At 49.3% G+C, this 16,735-nt stretch overlaps 1 protein-coding gene across 1 annotated transcript in view; it reads right to left on the reverse strand.

The window, feature by feature from the left end:
• Positions 1-16,735, reverse strand: part of LOC148477861 (alpha-2-macroglobulin-like protein 1) — a 173,707-nt gene that overhangs the window by 105,924 nt on the left and 51,048 nt on the right. Inside the window, exons 9-11 of the mRNA XM_088456079.1 lie at positions 14,943-15,060; positions 12,274-12,383; positions 10,919-11,083 (exon numbers count right to left, since the gene is read on the reverse strand). Of these exons, the coding sequence (XP_088312205.1) occupies positions 10,919-11,083; positions 12,274-12,383; positions 14,943-15,060 (393 nt within the window). The remainder of the gene's footprint in view (positions 1-10,918; positions 11,084-12,273; positions 12,384-14,942; positions 15,061-16,735) is intronic.

Consider the following 16,735-nt stretch of genomic DNA (forward strand, 5'->3'; position numbering starts at 1 on the left):
TAATAACGCCACCTGGAGGTGGCATTATCCAGGGTCTCCCCCGGTTACCGGACTCCTGCTCTGCTCTAACGGTGAGAGCAGAGCCGGGAGGCGGTCCAAGTAATCAGCTGTGTGGTCTAAACAGACAGCAAGCTGATTACTGTAAAAAAAAGAAAAAAAATTGTCAAAATTTTTTTTTTACTTACCTGACTCCAGGGACTGGTAATCGGAACTCCGGAGATGTCTCCCCTCCGGTCAGCTGGTCTCCCATAGTTTACTGCGGCCCGGTCTTCAGGGAGAACATCACCGGAGGCCCGACCACCGGTCCATGGAGTCAGGTAAGTAAATTTTTTTTTTCACTTTTTTTTTTTAGCAGAGATCAGCTTGCGGTCTGTTTAGACCACACAGCTGATTACTGGGACTGACTCCCGGCTCTGCTCTCCCCGTTAGAGCAGGGCAGAAAGCCGGTAACCGGGGGAGACCCTGGATATTATCACAGGGCTTCCCCCGGTATTTTTTCACATTTTATTTTTAGTAACTCTGGTTGGATCACATTTCCCATTACAATTATGGGAAATGCGATCTGATTACTAAAAATAAGTGATACTTAGGGGTTGGAGTAGAATTTTACGAATTCTACTCCAATTGCCCTGTAATAACTATAGGTGATACTAAAATAATGTGAAAAGGGTGTGAAAACACAAAACACGCTTTTTCACTTTATTTTAATCAAAATAATGTTAATAAATAGAGCCCAGAGTGAGAGAAGGGAGAGAGGAGAAAGGGGACAGAGGACCTCATTCAGAGGCGGTCATAAGAAGCGATCGCTCTCTCTGAATGAGGGCAGGCGCTTCTTTTTTTTGGTGCGGCCTCCTGGTCGCTAGCTAAGCTGTGGGTTACCACCCACAGCTTAGCGACCGACCAGGTTGATGGTCGCGATGGTGATCACCATCGCGACAATCGGTTCTTGCGACCAGACCCTAAGGTTGGGTCTCGGCAGCCGCAAGCCCCAGGGAGCTTTCTGCTCTGATGGAGCAGGAAGCTCCCCACTGACATCACTGATGATGTCAGTGCGGCCGCCCACAAAACGGCAGGCGTTCCTTAAGGAACGCCTCCGTTTTGGAAACCAGCCCCCCGGCCCGCCTACAAAAAGGGGCGAGCTGTCGATCAACATCGACAGCCACCCCTTTTGTAGCGAGCTCCGGAGCGAGAGAGTTTCTCTCTCGCTCCGGGGCTTGCGCACGCGCAGTGCGGCTGTTGCGCATGCGCAGGGCTACCCATCGACCCGGTTGCGAGCACATCGGTGCTTGCGACCGGGTCTGAATGACCCCTAGAGAGTGAGAGGAGAAGGGAGAGAGGAGTAAGGGGACAGAGGGCCTGATTCAGAGCCGGACGCTCTGACCAGAGCGCTCGCTCTGAATCAGGGCCCTCCTTCCTAAAAATGGAGCGGCCTCTTGGACTCTCGCATAGCAGTGGGTTACCACCCACAGCTATAGCGAGCGTCCATGATGATGGTCGTGATGGTCAAGACCATCGCGACCAACGGGCTTGCGAGGAGACCCTGCAGTAGGGTCTCGCTGCCGCAAGCCCTAGAGTGATTTTGGCTCTATCAGAGCCAAAATCACTCCCACTGACATCACTAGTGATGTCAGTGGGGCCGGACCCAGACGGTAGGCGTTCCCATGGGAACGCCTCCATCTGGCAGCCACACCCCCGGAACGCCCACCAAAGTGGGCGTGCTGACACTCACCATCGACAGCACGCCCCCTTTGGTGCGAGACCCCGAGCGACGGATTCCCCGTCGTTCGCCGGGTCTCGCGCATGCGCATGACGGAGCTCCCTCCGTCATGCGCACTTCGGCACCGTCGACCCACTTGCGAGCGTACAGCCCTGCGAGCGTACAGCCTCACGAGCGGGTCAGAATCAGGCACAGGGAGTGAGAGGAGAAAAAGAGAAGATTAAGAGAACAGAGAGTGAGAGGAGAAAAGAGAGGAGTAACAGGACAGAGGGCTCTATTTACTACAATCCGCATATTGAATGCAGATTGTAGTGTGATATTATCGACTGAATTCGCATTGCGAATTCAGGCAATATCACAGGGATTTACTACAAATCCTTTGCAGGGACAGAGCTTGCGAGAAAGCTCTGTCCCTGCAAATCCCCTCCACACACTAGTCACGGTATTTTTGCAAAAAATACCGTGACAAAGTGCCCAAGCATGCGCCGACCGCCCGCCGCTACCCCCGGCGCTAAGCTCCACCCCCGGCACTAAACCCCTCCCCCCACGATCGGGGACCCCCCGCGACCCCCTGAACACCCTTTTTCACTTTATTTTAGTAAAAATAATGTTAATAAATAGAGCCCAGAGTGAGAGAAGGGAGAGAGGAGAAAGGGGACAGAGGACCTCATTCAGAGGCGGTCATAAGAAGCGATCGCTCTCTCTGAATGAGGGCAGGCGCTTCTTTTTTTTGGTGCGGCCTCCTGGTCGCTAGCTAAGCTGTGGGTTACCACTCACAGCTTAGCGACCGACCAGGTTGATGGTCGCGATGGTGATCACCATCGCGACAATCGGTTCTTGCGACCAGACCCTAAGGTTGGGTCTCGGCAGCCGCAAGCCCCAGGGAGCTTTCTGCTCTGATGGAGCAGGAAGCTCCCCACTGACATCACTGATGATGTCAGTGCGGCCGCCCACAAAACGGCAGGCGTTCCTTAAGGAACGCCTCCGTTTTGGAAACCAGCCCCCCGGCCCGCCTACAAAAAGGGAGGAGAAAAAGGGAGGAGAAAGGAGACACACCCTTTTCACATTATTTTAGTATCACCTACAGTTACTAAAGGGCAATTGGAGTAGAATTCGTAAAATTCTACTCCAACCCCTAAGTATCACTTATTTTTAGTAAGCAGATTGCATTTCCCATAATTGTAATGGGAAATGTGATCTGGCCAAAGTTACTAGAAATAAAATGTGAAAAAATACCGGGGATAGCCCTGTGATAATAATGTCACCTGGAGGTGGCGTTATCCAGGGTCTCCCCCAGTTACCGGTCTCCTGCTCCGCTCTAACGTGCAGAGGAGAGCCCGGAGTCGGCCCCAGTAATCAGCGTGTGGTCTAAACAGACCACACGCTGATACACTGCAAAAAAAAGTGACAAACACAAAGTAAAAAAAAAAAAAACTTACCTGAATCCAAGGACCGGAGTTCGAGGCTCCGGTGATGTCCTCCCTAAGGTCAGCTGGTCTCCCATGCTGCACTGGGGGCCGGTCGTCACCTGACAGGGTCGCAGTGCAGTATGGGATATCAGCTGATCCGAGCAACAGAGGACATCACCGGAGGCCCGCTAACTGCAATTAAGGGAGGGGAGTCTGCGATCGCGGGGGGCGGGGCTTAGCGACGGGGGTGGGGTTTGGCGACAGGGAGGGTAGCAGCGGCGGCCAGTCGACACATGCGCGGGGCACTTGTCACAGTATTTTTTTGTGAAAATACCGTGATAAGGCTCCGGAGGGGATTCGCAGGGACAGAGCTTTCTCGCAAGCTCTGTCCCTGCAAGGGATTTGTAGTAAATCCCTGTGATATTGCTTACAATCTGCATTACAAATGCGGATTGTAGTAAATAGAGCCCAGAGTGAGAGGAGAATGGGATATAAAGTTGCAGATCACCCAGGCACGGTACTGTAGCAGGTGAAAATCAGTGGTGGTTTATTGAACAGAATGGGGGATAAACAACACGGCATACTTCAATAATACAATACAACAGTTCCACACGATAATTCCCACAACGAATCCCTGGCAGAGTGTCATCTCCCTGGAGTGGGCGAATCTCAGCAAGGCAGTGGCCCTGCTTCACTGGCTTGATGTAGGACAGAAGGGGGACACTACACCTAGCTAGATCTCCTGTGGTTTAGGTAAACAAAGATACAGTAGCTTCTGTTACACAATAGTCTGGTCTACGTGACCTAATGATTTCATTATTGATGTATGGATTCTACAGATCTGGAACACACATAGATTTGTTCCTTCGGCATAAGTAAACAATAGGAATGGCTAGGGCTGAGTATTGCACCTGCAGTGTGACAGATAACATAACACAATCTCCGATCTCCGTCCACACTCCACGCTGACTGCGGTCCTTTGCTCATTACAACTAAAGACGACCATTGCGGTTGCAAGGGACCGGCGGCCTGCGGGAGACACGATCGCACTGCAATACAGAGCATTCCTGACAAGCGGGTGAGCCGCCTCGCCAATGCCGCCTGGAGCTGCTAATAAGAGGCAGGGGCGTTTCTAGAGAGGTGGGGGCCCGTGTGCAGCCTACGACACGGGCCCCCTCCTCTCCGCCGGGCGGCCGGCAGCGCACTGAGCTGTGCGCGGCCAGTGCCAGAGTTATAGACTCTGGGCACTAGAGTGTGCCCAGAGTCTATAATGAATGCACAGGTCACCGGAAAAAGGGCCGCGGCGGCCATTTTCCCTGTACTGCGCATGCGCAAACAACGGGAAAATGGCCGCCGCGGCAATTTTCCAGTAGTTTTACAGCACCGGACCCCGCACCGACGCGGGACTCCGGAGAAATAAGTAATATTATGGGTGCAGGGTGTGCGGTGCGGGGCCCCCCTGGAACACCCTGCACCCATTATAGATATGCCCCTGATAAGAGGCAATAATCAGCATTGGACTGCTAGTACCCGCACAGGCTCCATGCAATGGAGGTGACAAGAAAGAGGTGCTCTGTATGTATAACTGACATCCTTTCACATTGGCTGTGTGAGTAACGTGCAAATACATGTTTTCCTTTTGAAGTAGATCGTATGCACCTTTTCTATATGCTTTGTGGAAAGCTGAGCTGCTGTTTTGGATACATATGATAATAGCACTGGACACATAAAACAGCGTGTTTCTAGAAGAACAAGCTTAGGGGTAAATTTACTAAAAGGAGAGTTTGGGAGAGTCTGCAAACTCTGGAGAGTTTGGTCATTATTTCCCACTCTCAAATTTACTAAGTCAAACTCGGGAGACAGATCTCCTCTGCTACGGGAAAATACTGGAGAGTTAGAAAACTCTCTTCAATTCACCATCGGCAAAACTCGAGAACCTTTTCACTATTGAAGATAGGATTCGGGAATTTACCAAGCAGAGAGTTTCTAAACTCTCATGAGATGGGAAAACTCTCCTGTAAAAACGCACACACCGTAACAAGTATAACTTTATTGCATACTCCTACCCACTCACACATACTTACTTATGCCAGCCAGTCTGTCCACTTGTCCCATGACGAATCCATAATGACTGGCCCTGCAAAAAATAATCTATACTCACCTTCATCCTGGCGCTGGTCTCCGCAGCATCCCCGGGATTTGGGGGAAAAAACGACTTACCCAAACCATGGACCCACTATCTGTATGTGTTTTGCCACACATACTGATACCTCACGAATGCCAGCTGACGGGACTTCACGGGGTTTGCACGTCCCACCAGCCAATCAGCGGCCGCTAACTGTAGAGCGGCCGCTGGTTGGCTCCGGCTACTGACAGTTCCCACGTTGATCAGACTCTATTGAGTTTTGCAGAGAGAAGACGCTACAATCTATGGTAAGTAATCTCCTGTAAAACCTGCTACTTGATAATAATGTGGTTATTGTATTAAAACCTGGAGAAATTTCTATATGTGACTGTATTAGTATCTCAGTAGGGTACCTTAGCGCAGTATGCCATTTCTTTAGTTGTTTGGGAGGCTGAGAAATACCTCTTTTTACTGCTGCATGTGCATCTGATTCCTTGATTGAGGTAAGCGCTTTTCTTATATTTATACAATCTCATATATTACCATTATTGAAGCTAAGACAGGCTATGGGAAATTAAAAAAACATATATTGAACGTGGATAGTTATAATGTGTGCTAGGGCAGGCACTCTGGTGGGAAGTGGGACATATTCAACTGGTTTTGTCTAGGGGTGAGCGGGTTCGGATTTCTGAAATCCGAACCCCCCCGAGCCCCCCCGATCCGAGGCCGATCCGAGTCAGGCTCGACTTTTCCCGCCTGACTCGGATCTGAAATCGAGGCAAAACGTCATCATCCCGCCTTCCGGGTCTCGCGGGTTTTGGAACCTATATAAGGTACCCGCGTTGGCGCCATTTTCTCACTCGGCTGTGGACAGTGAAGAGGGAGGGTGGGAGTTGGGGCTGGCTGGGCTGTGTAGTATAGTGTAGTGTAGTGCAGAGTAGTGTTGTGCTGTGCTGCGCTGTGCTGCTGTTGTCCACTACTTCAAAGTCCATAGGGGCTGGCTGTGTTGTGCTGTGCTGCTGTTAATAGGGGCTGTGTCCACTACTTCAAAGTCCATAGGGGCTGGGTGGACTGTGTTGTGCAGTCAGTTCTCCATAGGGGCTGTGTCCACTCCAAAGTCCTGTGCAGTGTCCCAGTCCTAAAGGGGTGCTGTAGTGTTGTCCAGGGGGTGCTCTGTCCATCAGGGGTGCTCCCCCCAAGTGCTAAAAAAATTATATTTTTTCTGTGTTTGTGAATTGTGTGCGCAGTAGCCGCACGTACATCAACAAAGTAGTGCCAAGCGTGTGCCTGTGTCATAAATAAAGGGCCAGCAGGCTTGACCGTTAAAGGGTGCTGTAACCCCCAAAGTACACTCCAGTCCAAACCCCCCAAAAAATTATTTTCTGTGTTTGTGAATTGTGTGCGCAGTAGCCGCACGTGCATCAACAAAGTAGTGCCAAGCGTGCGCCTGTGTCATAAGTAAAGGGCCGGCTGGCTTGACCGTTAAAGGGTGCTGTAACCCCCAAAGTATACTCCAGTCCAAACCCCCCAAAAAAATATTTTCTGTGTTTGTGAATTGTGTGCGCAGTAGCCGCACGTGCATCAACAAAGTAGTGCCAAGCGTGCGCCTGTGTCATAAGTAAAGGGCCGGCTGGCTTGACCGTTAAAGGGTGCTGTAACCCCCAAAGTACACTCCAGTCCAAACCAAAAAAATATATATTTTCTGTGTTTGTGAATTGTGTGCGCAGTAGCCGCACGTGCATCAACAAAGTAGTGCCAAGCGTGCTCCTGTGTCATAAGTAAAGGGCCAGCTGGCTTGACCGTTAAAGGGTGCTGTAACCCCCAAAGTACACTCCAAACCAAATAACAAAATATTTTCTGTGTTTGTGAATTGTGTGCGTAGTAGCCGCACATGCATCAACAAAGTAGTGCCAAGCGTGCGCCTGTGTCATAAGTAAAGGGCCGGCTGGCTTGACCGCTAAAGGGTGCTGTAACCCCCAAAGTACACTCCAGTCCAAACCAAATAAAAAAAAATTTCTGTGTTTGTGAATTGTGTGCGCAGTAGCCGCACGTGCATCAACAAAGTAGTGCCAAGCGTGCGCCTGTGTCATAAGTAAAGGGCCGGCTGGCTTGACCGTTAAAGGGTGCTGTAACCCCCAAAGTACACTCCAGTCCAAACCAAAAAAATATATATTTTCTGTGTTTGTGAATTGTGTGCGCAGTAGCCGCACGTGCATCAACAAAGTAGTGCCAAGCGTGCTCCTGTGTCATAAGTAAAGGGCCGGCTGGCTTGACCGTTAAAGGGTGCTGTAACCCCCAAAGTACACTCCAAACCAAATAACAAAATATTTTCTGTGTTTGTGAATTGTGTGCGCAGTAGCCGCACGTGCATCAACAAAGTAGTGCCAAGCGTGCGCCTGTGTCTTAAGTAAAGGGCCGGCTGGCTTGACCGTTAAAGGGTGCTGTAACCCCCAAAGTACACTCCAGTCCAAACCAAATAACAAAATATTTTTTCTGTGTTTGTGAATTGTGTGCGCAGTAGCCGCACGTGCATCAACAAAGTAGTGCCAAGCGTGCGCCTGTGTCATAAGTAAAGGGCCGGCTGGCTTGACCGTTAAAGGGTGCTGTAACCCCCAAAGTACACTCCAAATCAAATAAAAAAATATTTTCTGTGTTTGTGAATTGTGTGCGCAGTAGCCGCACGTGCATCAACAAAGTAGTGCCAAGCGTGCGCCTGTGTCATAAGTAAAGGGCTGGCTGGCTTGACCGTTAAAGGGTGCTGTAACCCCCAAAGTACACTCCAGTCCAAACTAAAAAAAAAAATATTTTCTGTGTTTGTGACTTGTGTGCACTGTGGCTGCACGTGCATCAACAAAGGAGCAGCGCCAAGCGTGCGCCTGTGTCCCATAAGTAAAGAGCAGGCTGGCTCATTTCTTAAAGGGTGGTGTAACCCACAAAGTGCACTACTCTCCAGCAAAAATAAAAAAATATTTTCTGTGTTTGTGTGCGCTTTAGCCGCACGTATATATCAATATAACATAAATGGAGGACCAAACTTTCTCTGATAAAAATAAAATAGGGAAAGATCAAGAACCACTTCCTCCTAGTGCTATTGCTGCTGCTGGGAGTTGTTCATCATCCCAGAGAGGAAGTAGGAACACCACCACTTTTACTAAACAATTGACCCTCCAACAGTCCCTAGCGATGAGGATGAAGTACGACAGCAGTCATCCTGAAGCAAAACGTATAACTGAGGCCTTGGTGTTAGACGTGGGTCCGGTATCCGCCATTAGTGCAGTGGGATTTAGACAATTGATGGAGGTAGTGTGTCCCCGGTTCCAAATCCCGTCTAGATTCCACCTGCATCCTCAAAGCAGCAGCGACAAGCGTGCGTCTGTCTGTTAAAGGGTGGTGTAACTCCTCAAAAGGGCGCTCCACAAACAATAAAAAAATTCTTTTTTTTTTCTGTCTTTGTGAAATGTGTGAGCTGTAGCCGCACTTGCATCCTCAAAGCAGCAGCGACAAGCGTGCGTCTGTCTGTTAAAGGGTGGTGTAACCCTCAAAGTGCGCTCCACAAACAATTAAAAAATTCTTCTTTTTTTTTCTGTCTTTGTGAAATGTGTGGGCTGTAGCTGCACCTGCATCCTTAAAGCAGCAGCGACAAGCGTGCGTCTGTCTGTTAAAGGATTACATCGGTGACAGCATCCAAGTAGGCATGTCAGACAGTCCGTACCTGTACTGGCAGGAAAAAGAAGCAATTTGGAGGTCCCTGTACAAACCGGCTCTATTTTACCTGAGTTGCCCCCCCTCCAGTGAGTACTCCGAAAGAGTGTTTAGTGCAGCCGGGAACCTTGTCAGCAAAAGGCGTAGGAGGTTGCTTCCACAAAATGTGGAGAAGATGATGTTCATAAAATGAATTATCAACTCTTCCAGGGAGACCAGCCTCCAGAACGTACAGAGGGACCTGTGGTTGTGGATTCCAGCGGGGACGAATTAATACTCTGTGAGGATGAGGATGTACACAACACTGAAGAGGGTGAGGAATCGGAGGATGAGGATGACATCTTGCCTCCGTAGAGCCAGTTTGTGCAGGGACAGATTAATTGCCAGCTTGTTTTGTGGGGGCCCAAACGAACCAATCATTTCAGCCACAGTCGTGTGGCAGACCCTGGCGCTGAAATGTTTGGTTTGTTAAAGTGTGCATGTCCTGTTTATACAACATAAGGGTGGGTGGGAGGACAATTCCATCTTGCACCTCTTTTTTTTCTTTGAATTATGTACTGTTTGGGGCATAGTTTTTCAAACTGCCATCCTGTCTGCCACTGCAGTGTCACTCCTAGATGGACCACGTGTTTGTGCCGCCCACTCGTATCTCTTAGCATAGTCATCCAGCTACCTCGGTGCAACCTTTTGGATATAAAAACACTATTGTGAGGTGTTCAGAATAGACTGGAAATGAGTGGAAATTAAGGTTATTGAGGTTAATAATAGCATAGGAGCAGAAAAACACACAAATTCTGTGATTTTAGCTGTTTTTATGCTTTTTTAAAAAAAAATACAGATCCAAAACACAAAACCCAGAACCCAAAACACGGAAGGGTGGTTTTAGCAAAACCAATCCAGATCCAAAACACGAAGAAAGATCCAGATCCAAAACCAAAACACAAAACACGAAAAGTGGCCGGTGCACACCCCTAGTTTTGTCACAGGTTGTTATGAGCAACTACATCTTCCCCAAATAGAGAGAGGGAGATGGAGGGTGGTGAAGGGAAGCTGGGAAAAAGATAATGAAAACAAAGGGGCCTATAAATGAAGTAGAGAAGAGCCCTGTTTAGCTGAAATCAGGGCTCTTTGCTGCTTTGTGTTATTCATGGAGCTAGTTTACCATGGAGTAGTGTATTACTTCTCCAGCAGCACCCCCGCTCCATGGCTGTATCGCATCACCATACTACTGAAGCTGAGCTTTCCGTTCCACTCCTGCGGTACAGATTCGCTATCTGAGGATGGCGTTATCTGTACTGCAAGCCGAACAGAGCAGGGAAGCTGCATACTTCCCTGCTGCCTACCCGGTGCTGGCTCTGCCCCCTTTTCCCAGCGTCCATTGCAGCAGGTCTGACCTGCTGCTCTTGGATGCCGGGGCATGCACAGTGAGGAGCAGGCATATCAAGCTCCCGATATGTCTGTCTTCTCACTGCGTCCAGGGATCGCGGAGGGGCCAGACAGCGACCAAAGACGCCGGAGTGGTAAGTGTACATGAATCACTATATATCGCATCGATGTGATGCAATAAATAGTGATCTCTTTTAGTAGCCACTTCATGTTGTACATTTATAGACCTGAAAGTGAGGAAGGGTAAGGGCACAGGGAGAGTAAGCGATCACAGAGAGGACAATGAGACTAGAGGAAGAGTGATAAGATGGGAAGAAAGAGATAAAAAGTTCGTAAGGGAACAGAAAAAGGAGTAGGAGAAGAGAGTTAAGAAAATATAAAGAGAAGGTAATATGAGAGAAAGAGAGAGAGAGAGAGATATTAGGGTAACAGTTATAAAAATGATGATAGGACAGGAGAAATATATGAAGAGCAAAAAGTTGTTGAGATTTGATACAATATAAAAGGAATAATGAATTGAGAGATGAGGGTGGAAGACGACAGAGAGACGAAACAGGAACAATTATTATGTGCTCTCACTTTGATGGTGACTTTCCCAGTCCATTTCGTTGTGTCCAAACTGTACGGTACTCGGCCCATGTTGTCAGTTTTTCCATGTACTTTATATGGATTTCCTTCAACGGTAACCTCTATAAAAACGATTTTCGATTGAAGCGGAGACCCATTCCGGTCCTGCACCACCAGCTGTGACAGACACAATATTTATATCATGATGCAGTAAAAAAAAAAAAAAGTAACTTACCAGACTCCTGGGACTGGAGTTCGGGGCTCCGGTGATGTCCTCTCTCCGGTCAGCTGGTCTCCCATGCTGCACTGCGGCCCGGTCATCACCTGACAGGTTCCCAGTGCAGTATGGGATGTCAGCTGACCGGAGGACATCACCAGAGCCCGGATCATGCAGGCAAGTGTAATTAAGGTAGAGGGAGGGGGTCGCGTGGGGTCCGCAATCATGGAGGACGGGGCTTGGTGCCGGGGCGGGGCTTGGCGCCGGAGGGGCAGCAGTGGCGGCCGGTCGGCGCATGCGCAGGGCACTTGTCACGGTATTTTTTGGTGAAAATACCGTGACTAGTGTGCGGAGGGGATTCGCAGGGACAGAGCTTTCTCGCAAGCTCTGTCCCTGCAAGGGATTTGTAGTAAGTCCCTGTGATATTGCCTGAATTCGCAATGCATTACCAATGCGGATTGTAGTAAATAGAGCCCAGACACACACACACAACACACGGGTGGAAGAATGGGAGACCATGAGGTTAGTCTTGAAAAGTATTAAGGCATCTGTGAATAGATGTCAGACAGTTTAAAATGAAAGGTATGGGAAGGGCAGGTAGAGCTGGGCATCTGCAGCGGAGAGATTTTATTGCAGTACGAAGGAGCCAATAAGAAAACCACATTGGAGACGGTGAAGGAGTTAGGGGTGTATTTACTAAGCAGTGGGAGACAGAGTGAAAAGTGATAAGGTGCCAGCCAATCAGCTCCTAACTGCCATCTCACAGGCTGTGTTTGAAAAATGACAGTTGGGAGCTGATTGGCTGGCACCTTATCACTTTTCACTCTGTCTCCTAACACTGCTTAGTAAATAAACCCCTTAGTTACCTGTGAGGAAATTGTTGAGGTGGGTGTACACCATCCTCAGTCCCAAGAATTTTGGAAGTGAATGGGCAGCGGGAGTTTAGGCGATAGGTAAATAGTGAGGTGGGGCGGGAGAGATGAGGGCATGACACGTTAGAGCTCACATGACAGTGCACCATAATCTGGGCAACCACATCACATGACGTCGTATCACTATACCAGATATGACAGACAGAACATGACATTTGATAAAGTCACATGACTCCGCAGCATCACAGCACATCACGCCCGCGTAGATTTTCTCTCACTATTATATTGTACGGATGTCCGGTTTTGTAATAGGAGTCCATTTCTTCAAAACTTAGGGTACCAGCAGAATATGAAACAGGAAGAGTTTTGGAAACAGAAAAGTGCACCCCTATAACAAATTAGAGACAAAGCACAGTTAGGTTCAGCGGCAGAGGGAGCCAGGGAACGGCATATGGTTATATTAGTGTAACCAGCTAAAGAGAGAAAAACCGCAATTTTATTTTATTTTTTCAAGACAGGATTTCTACATGGACGAGGGGACCGAGCACCGCCAGGGAGTCGGTGAGGACGATGTGTGGGAGTTTGTATAATAAAGGATTAAGGGGTTTATGTATCAAGCAGTGAAAAACATGGAGAAGCAGACCAGTGGAGAAGTTGTCCATAGCAACCAATCAGCTTTGACGTAGCATTTATCAAGTACAGTCTATAAAATAGTAGGTAGGAGCCGATTGGTTGCTTTAGGCAACTTCTCTTTGGACTCAGCTACTGTGCAATCCATCAGGAGGCATCCTGTGTAAAATGGCAAGTCCTGCCGGCTTCTGTGATCCGTAACTGCATCTGAGGACGCAGCCATCAGATCACTCGCTTAACCATCGGTCGTCTGAGTAACATTCAGGTCACTCAGGATGGCCGGCGTTTTCATGTAGCTGAAGCATAAAAGACTGAAGCCAGTGGCTTCACCACACTCATAAAACAGGGCTGACAGGCCCCCATTATCTGGGACCAGGGCTGCCATCAGGGGTGGGGGGACTGCCGGGACGGGAGTGCTGGGCCTGGACAGAGAGGGGGGCCCCTGGATAAAGAGGGGTGCCCGACCGCCGTCCACAATACCGCTACTGGCCTGCCTCCAGCTCCTCTCACCAGCGCTGAGCTGCAACGCCTGCAGCCCACGCGTGATGTTATGACGTCAAGCCATGCCACTGATAGAGAGAGGAGCCGCCGCGTGTGAGGAGCAACAAGAAGTAGCTGGTAAGTGTGGGGCTGTCTGTCTGTTTGGGATGGGCTGGCTGGGGCTGTGACTGACTGGGGTTGTGGCTGACTGGCTGTTGCTGGCTGCAGCTGGACTGGAGACAAGAGTCAGACATCAGGGCTGAGCTGCAGAGACAAAAGGAGGCTAGAGGTGTCAAACATTTTACTAAAAAAAATTGGTGTAAGGGGCTTTGTGGGGAGGGGGGCTGTCTGCCTGATTATTTTGTCAGTCCCAGGCCCCGCCTGTCTGGGACGCTGCCTCTGCTATCATATATATATATATATAATTATATATATATATATATATATATACACACATACACACACTCTCTATTCTGCTGACAAGCGTGGCTGAGGGAGGATACTATGTTCTGTGTGTACACTCTAACCAACACAAACGTCACAGCCCTCATGTCGTCACGTGACTCGGTAGCACCAATCGTCTTTTTGTGCAATTTTTACCTTCAAAAGTGTCCTATTTGCATAGTGATGTGAATAGGATGCACGCGCAGCTTCTGCTGATTAAAATGATATGCAGCATGCCTGTATTCTGTGTGTGGCTGCGGGTGTACCTGCATGCGTAATGCTACGTTACAGCGTCAGCGGCTGTGACAATAACATAGCATTTCGCGGAGAATCCTGCCTCAGCCATGCTTGTCACCAGAAAGAGAGCGCTGCAGCTGAGTGTACAGGCTTTTATAAGCATCCTGATTGAGTTGGGGCTAATTAAAATTGTTTACACATGTCTACATGATTTTTAAAACAAGTGCATTGATTTCGAGCATTGAGGTGCGATTTGGGTGCGAGTCTCGTCAATTTGGTAAACAAGATTCTTAGTAAATTCGTGATTTGCATTGGTTCCAATTTTATTTTGCCGATGTTTGCTTTCATTGGTGCTTTGACGCGATTTGGTCTACAAAGTCGTGTTTGACATGCGGTACCCATGCGATTTTACCATTAGTAAATTCCCGATTTGAAAAATCGCACCTTTATCACAGAATTTGTCCAATTCCACTAAACATGATTGTTAGTAAATTTCACTCTAAGTGAGAATGCCCCATTGCATTCACAAGAGGAGATGTGTACTGACGTGTACAATACAGCTCTATGGGGGTCATTCAGACCCACTCACGAGCGGCAGCACGCTCGCAAGTGGGTCGATGTTCCCCACTGCGCATGCGCACGACAGAGGGAGCTCCGTCGTGCGCATGCGCGAGACCCGGCAAGCGACTGGCTTCCCATCGCTCCAGGTCTCGCACCAAAGGGGGCATGCTGTAGATGTTGATTGACAGCACGCCCCTTTTGGTGGGCGTGCCGGGGGCATGCCTGCCAGACGGAGGCGTTCCCATGGGAACACCTACCGTCTGAAGCCGGCCCCTGATAGAGCCAAAATCACTCCAGGGCTTGAGGCTGGGAAACCCGACCGCAGGGTTTCCCTCGCAAGTCCGATGGTCGCGATGGTCAAGACCATCGTGACCATCTTTTTGGATGCTCGTGACCCACAGCTATATGAGCGTCCAGGAGGACGCTCCATTTTAATGGAGGAGGGCCCTGATTCAGAGCGAGCACTCTGGTCAGAGCGTCCGGCTCTGAATCAGGCCCTATATTTCAAGTTACTGCATATAACAACTGGACAATGGGGTAAGGTGAGCAGATCCTTTAAGAAATGATCAGAAATGATACCTTGCTGTGCTCTCACCTGTGCCAATTTCTTCTACATCTGCGTTTACTTCAATCTGGTAATTAAAGTACCCAGAATCTGTGAGTTTCAAGAGACTTGCACTGACCGAGGCCTCCAGGCAGCCGGTGACATCAGTCTGGTAAAGAAACAGAAAAATGTAAAATACAAAGTTACCTTTTAATAATACATGTTCCTTCACACAATACATTCAGTAACCTGCTCTCCCGGAATCTCCAGGAGACTCGTGGTTCTTGGAGAGTTCTACCTGACTCACGGGATAACAGGGAACCCTCCCGGATCTCACAAGCTTCCCTAGTAAAATGGGCATGACAAGATTCGCTGTGAATCGGGTCATGGCCATGCCTTTCCGCAAGGTGATGGCTCAGCACTTTACAAATGGGGACAGGTCTGGAGTGACACTGGGAGCATGTGGCTAGAAAGACACAGGGGGCAGGATGCAACGCAAAGGGCATAAGGCTGGAGTGACAGAGGAAGCATGGGGCAGGAGTGATACAGGGAGCACGAGACTGGAAGTAACACATGGGGAAGGAGGCTTAGGTGACAAAGGGCATAAGGCTGGAGGGACAGAGGAAGCACGGGGCTGGAGTGATACAGGGAGCACGAGACTGGAAGTAACACATGGGGAAGGAGGCTTGGGTGATAAAGGGCATCTGGCTGGAAAGACACAGGTAACACAGAGGGCACAAGGCTGGAGTGACATGGGGTAGCTTGGCTGGAGGGGACACGAAGGAGTAGGAGGCTGGGGTGACACATGGAATGAGGCTACGGTGACAGGGGGCATTTGGCTGGACAGACACGAGGGAGGAGGTGACAGGGCAGGAGGTTGGAGTGACACGGGGTAGGAGGCTGGAGGTGACACAGGAGGTGATGCAGGGGGCATGAGGCTGGAGGGGATACAGGGGTCAGGAGGGTACATGTCTGGCTGAACATTGAATGATGACATTTGTTATATTCCTACACAAACAGGCATCTTCCGGATCATGTGATCTCCTACATTAATAGTGAATACCGACTGAAGACACCGTCTGCCCAGGAAGAATCAATTTATTCAGTGGTTCCCCACTGCAGAGAAACCACCATATAGCTAAGGTATGTTTGTACTGTATGCTGTACACACACCAAAAACAAAAACTGTACAGATGTTTTTTCATAAGGGGGGCAGCAAAGGGACTTTTCACCCTGATCTCTACTCTGTGTAGAGTTTTTAATAAGAGCTGAAGGGGGCACATCTAGAAACTAGCTGGGTCTATTAGTTTGTGCCAATGAGTAATTTATCGGTGACTATTAGGGTCCTCCAACTTCCTACATTATGTCTTAATCACCAGTTTGGGGATTTGCTTTATATTCAAGATGGGATGTAGTCAGCATCCCGGCGTGCGGGATGCCAACGGTCGAAACATCGGCGCCAGAATCACGACAGTGCCTGGATTCCGGCTCCAGAATCCCAAAGGTAAGTATCGGGGGTTAGGTTTATCGTTAGACACTAGGGAGAGGGATAGGGTTAGGCACTAAGTGGGGAGGGTTAGGTTTAAGATGCGGAAAGGGGGAGGTTAGGTTCAAGCACCAGGGGGAGGGGTTAGGCTTAGTGTGCGGGAAGGTGGAGGTTAATTTCAGGCACCAGGGGGAGGGGGTTAGGCTTAGTGTGCGGGACGGGGGAGGTTAGGTTCAGGCACCAGGGGGAGGGGTTAGGCTTAGGCACCAAAAAGGGAGGGTTAGGGTAGGGAGAGGGGGAGGGTTTTCATACCGACCAACAAGTGTCTGTATGTTAACCCTGTCGGGATCCCGGCATC

Source organism: Taudactylus pleione, unplaced genomic scaffold (genome assembly GCF_031769625.1).
Source record: "Taudactylus pleione unplaced genomic scaffold, aTauple2 ptg000685l, whole genome shotgun sequence".
Taxonomy (NCBI): domain Eukaryota; kingdom Metazoa; phylum Chordata; class Amphibia; order Anura; family Myobatrachidae; genus Taudactylus; species Taudactylus pleione.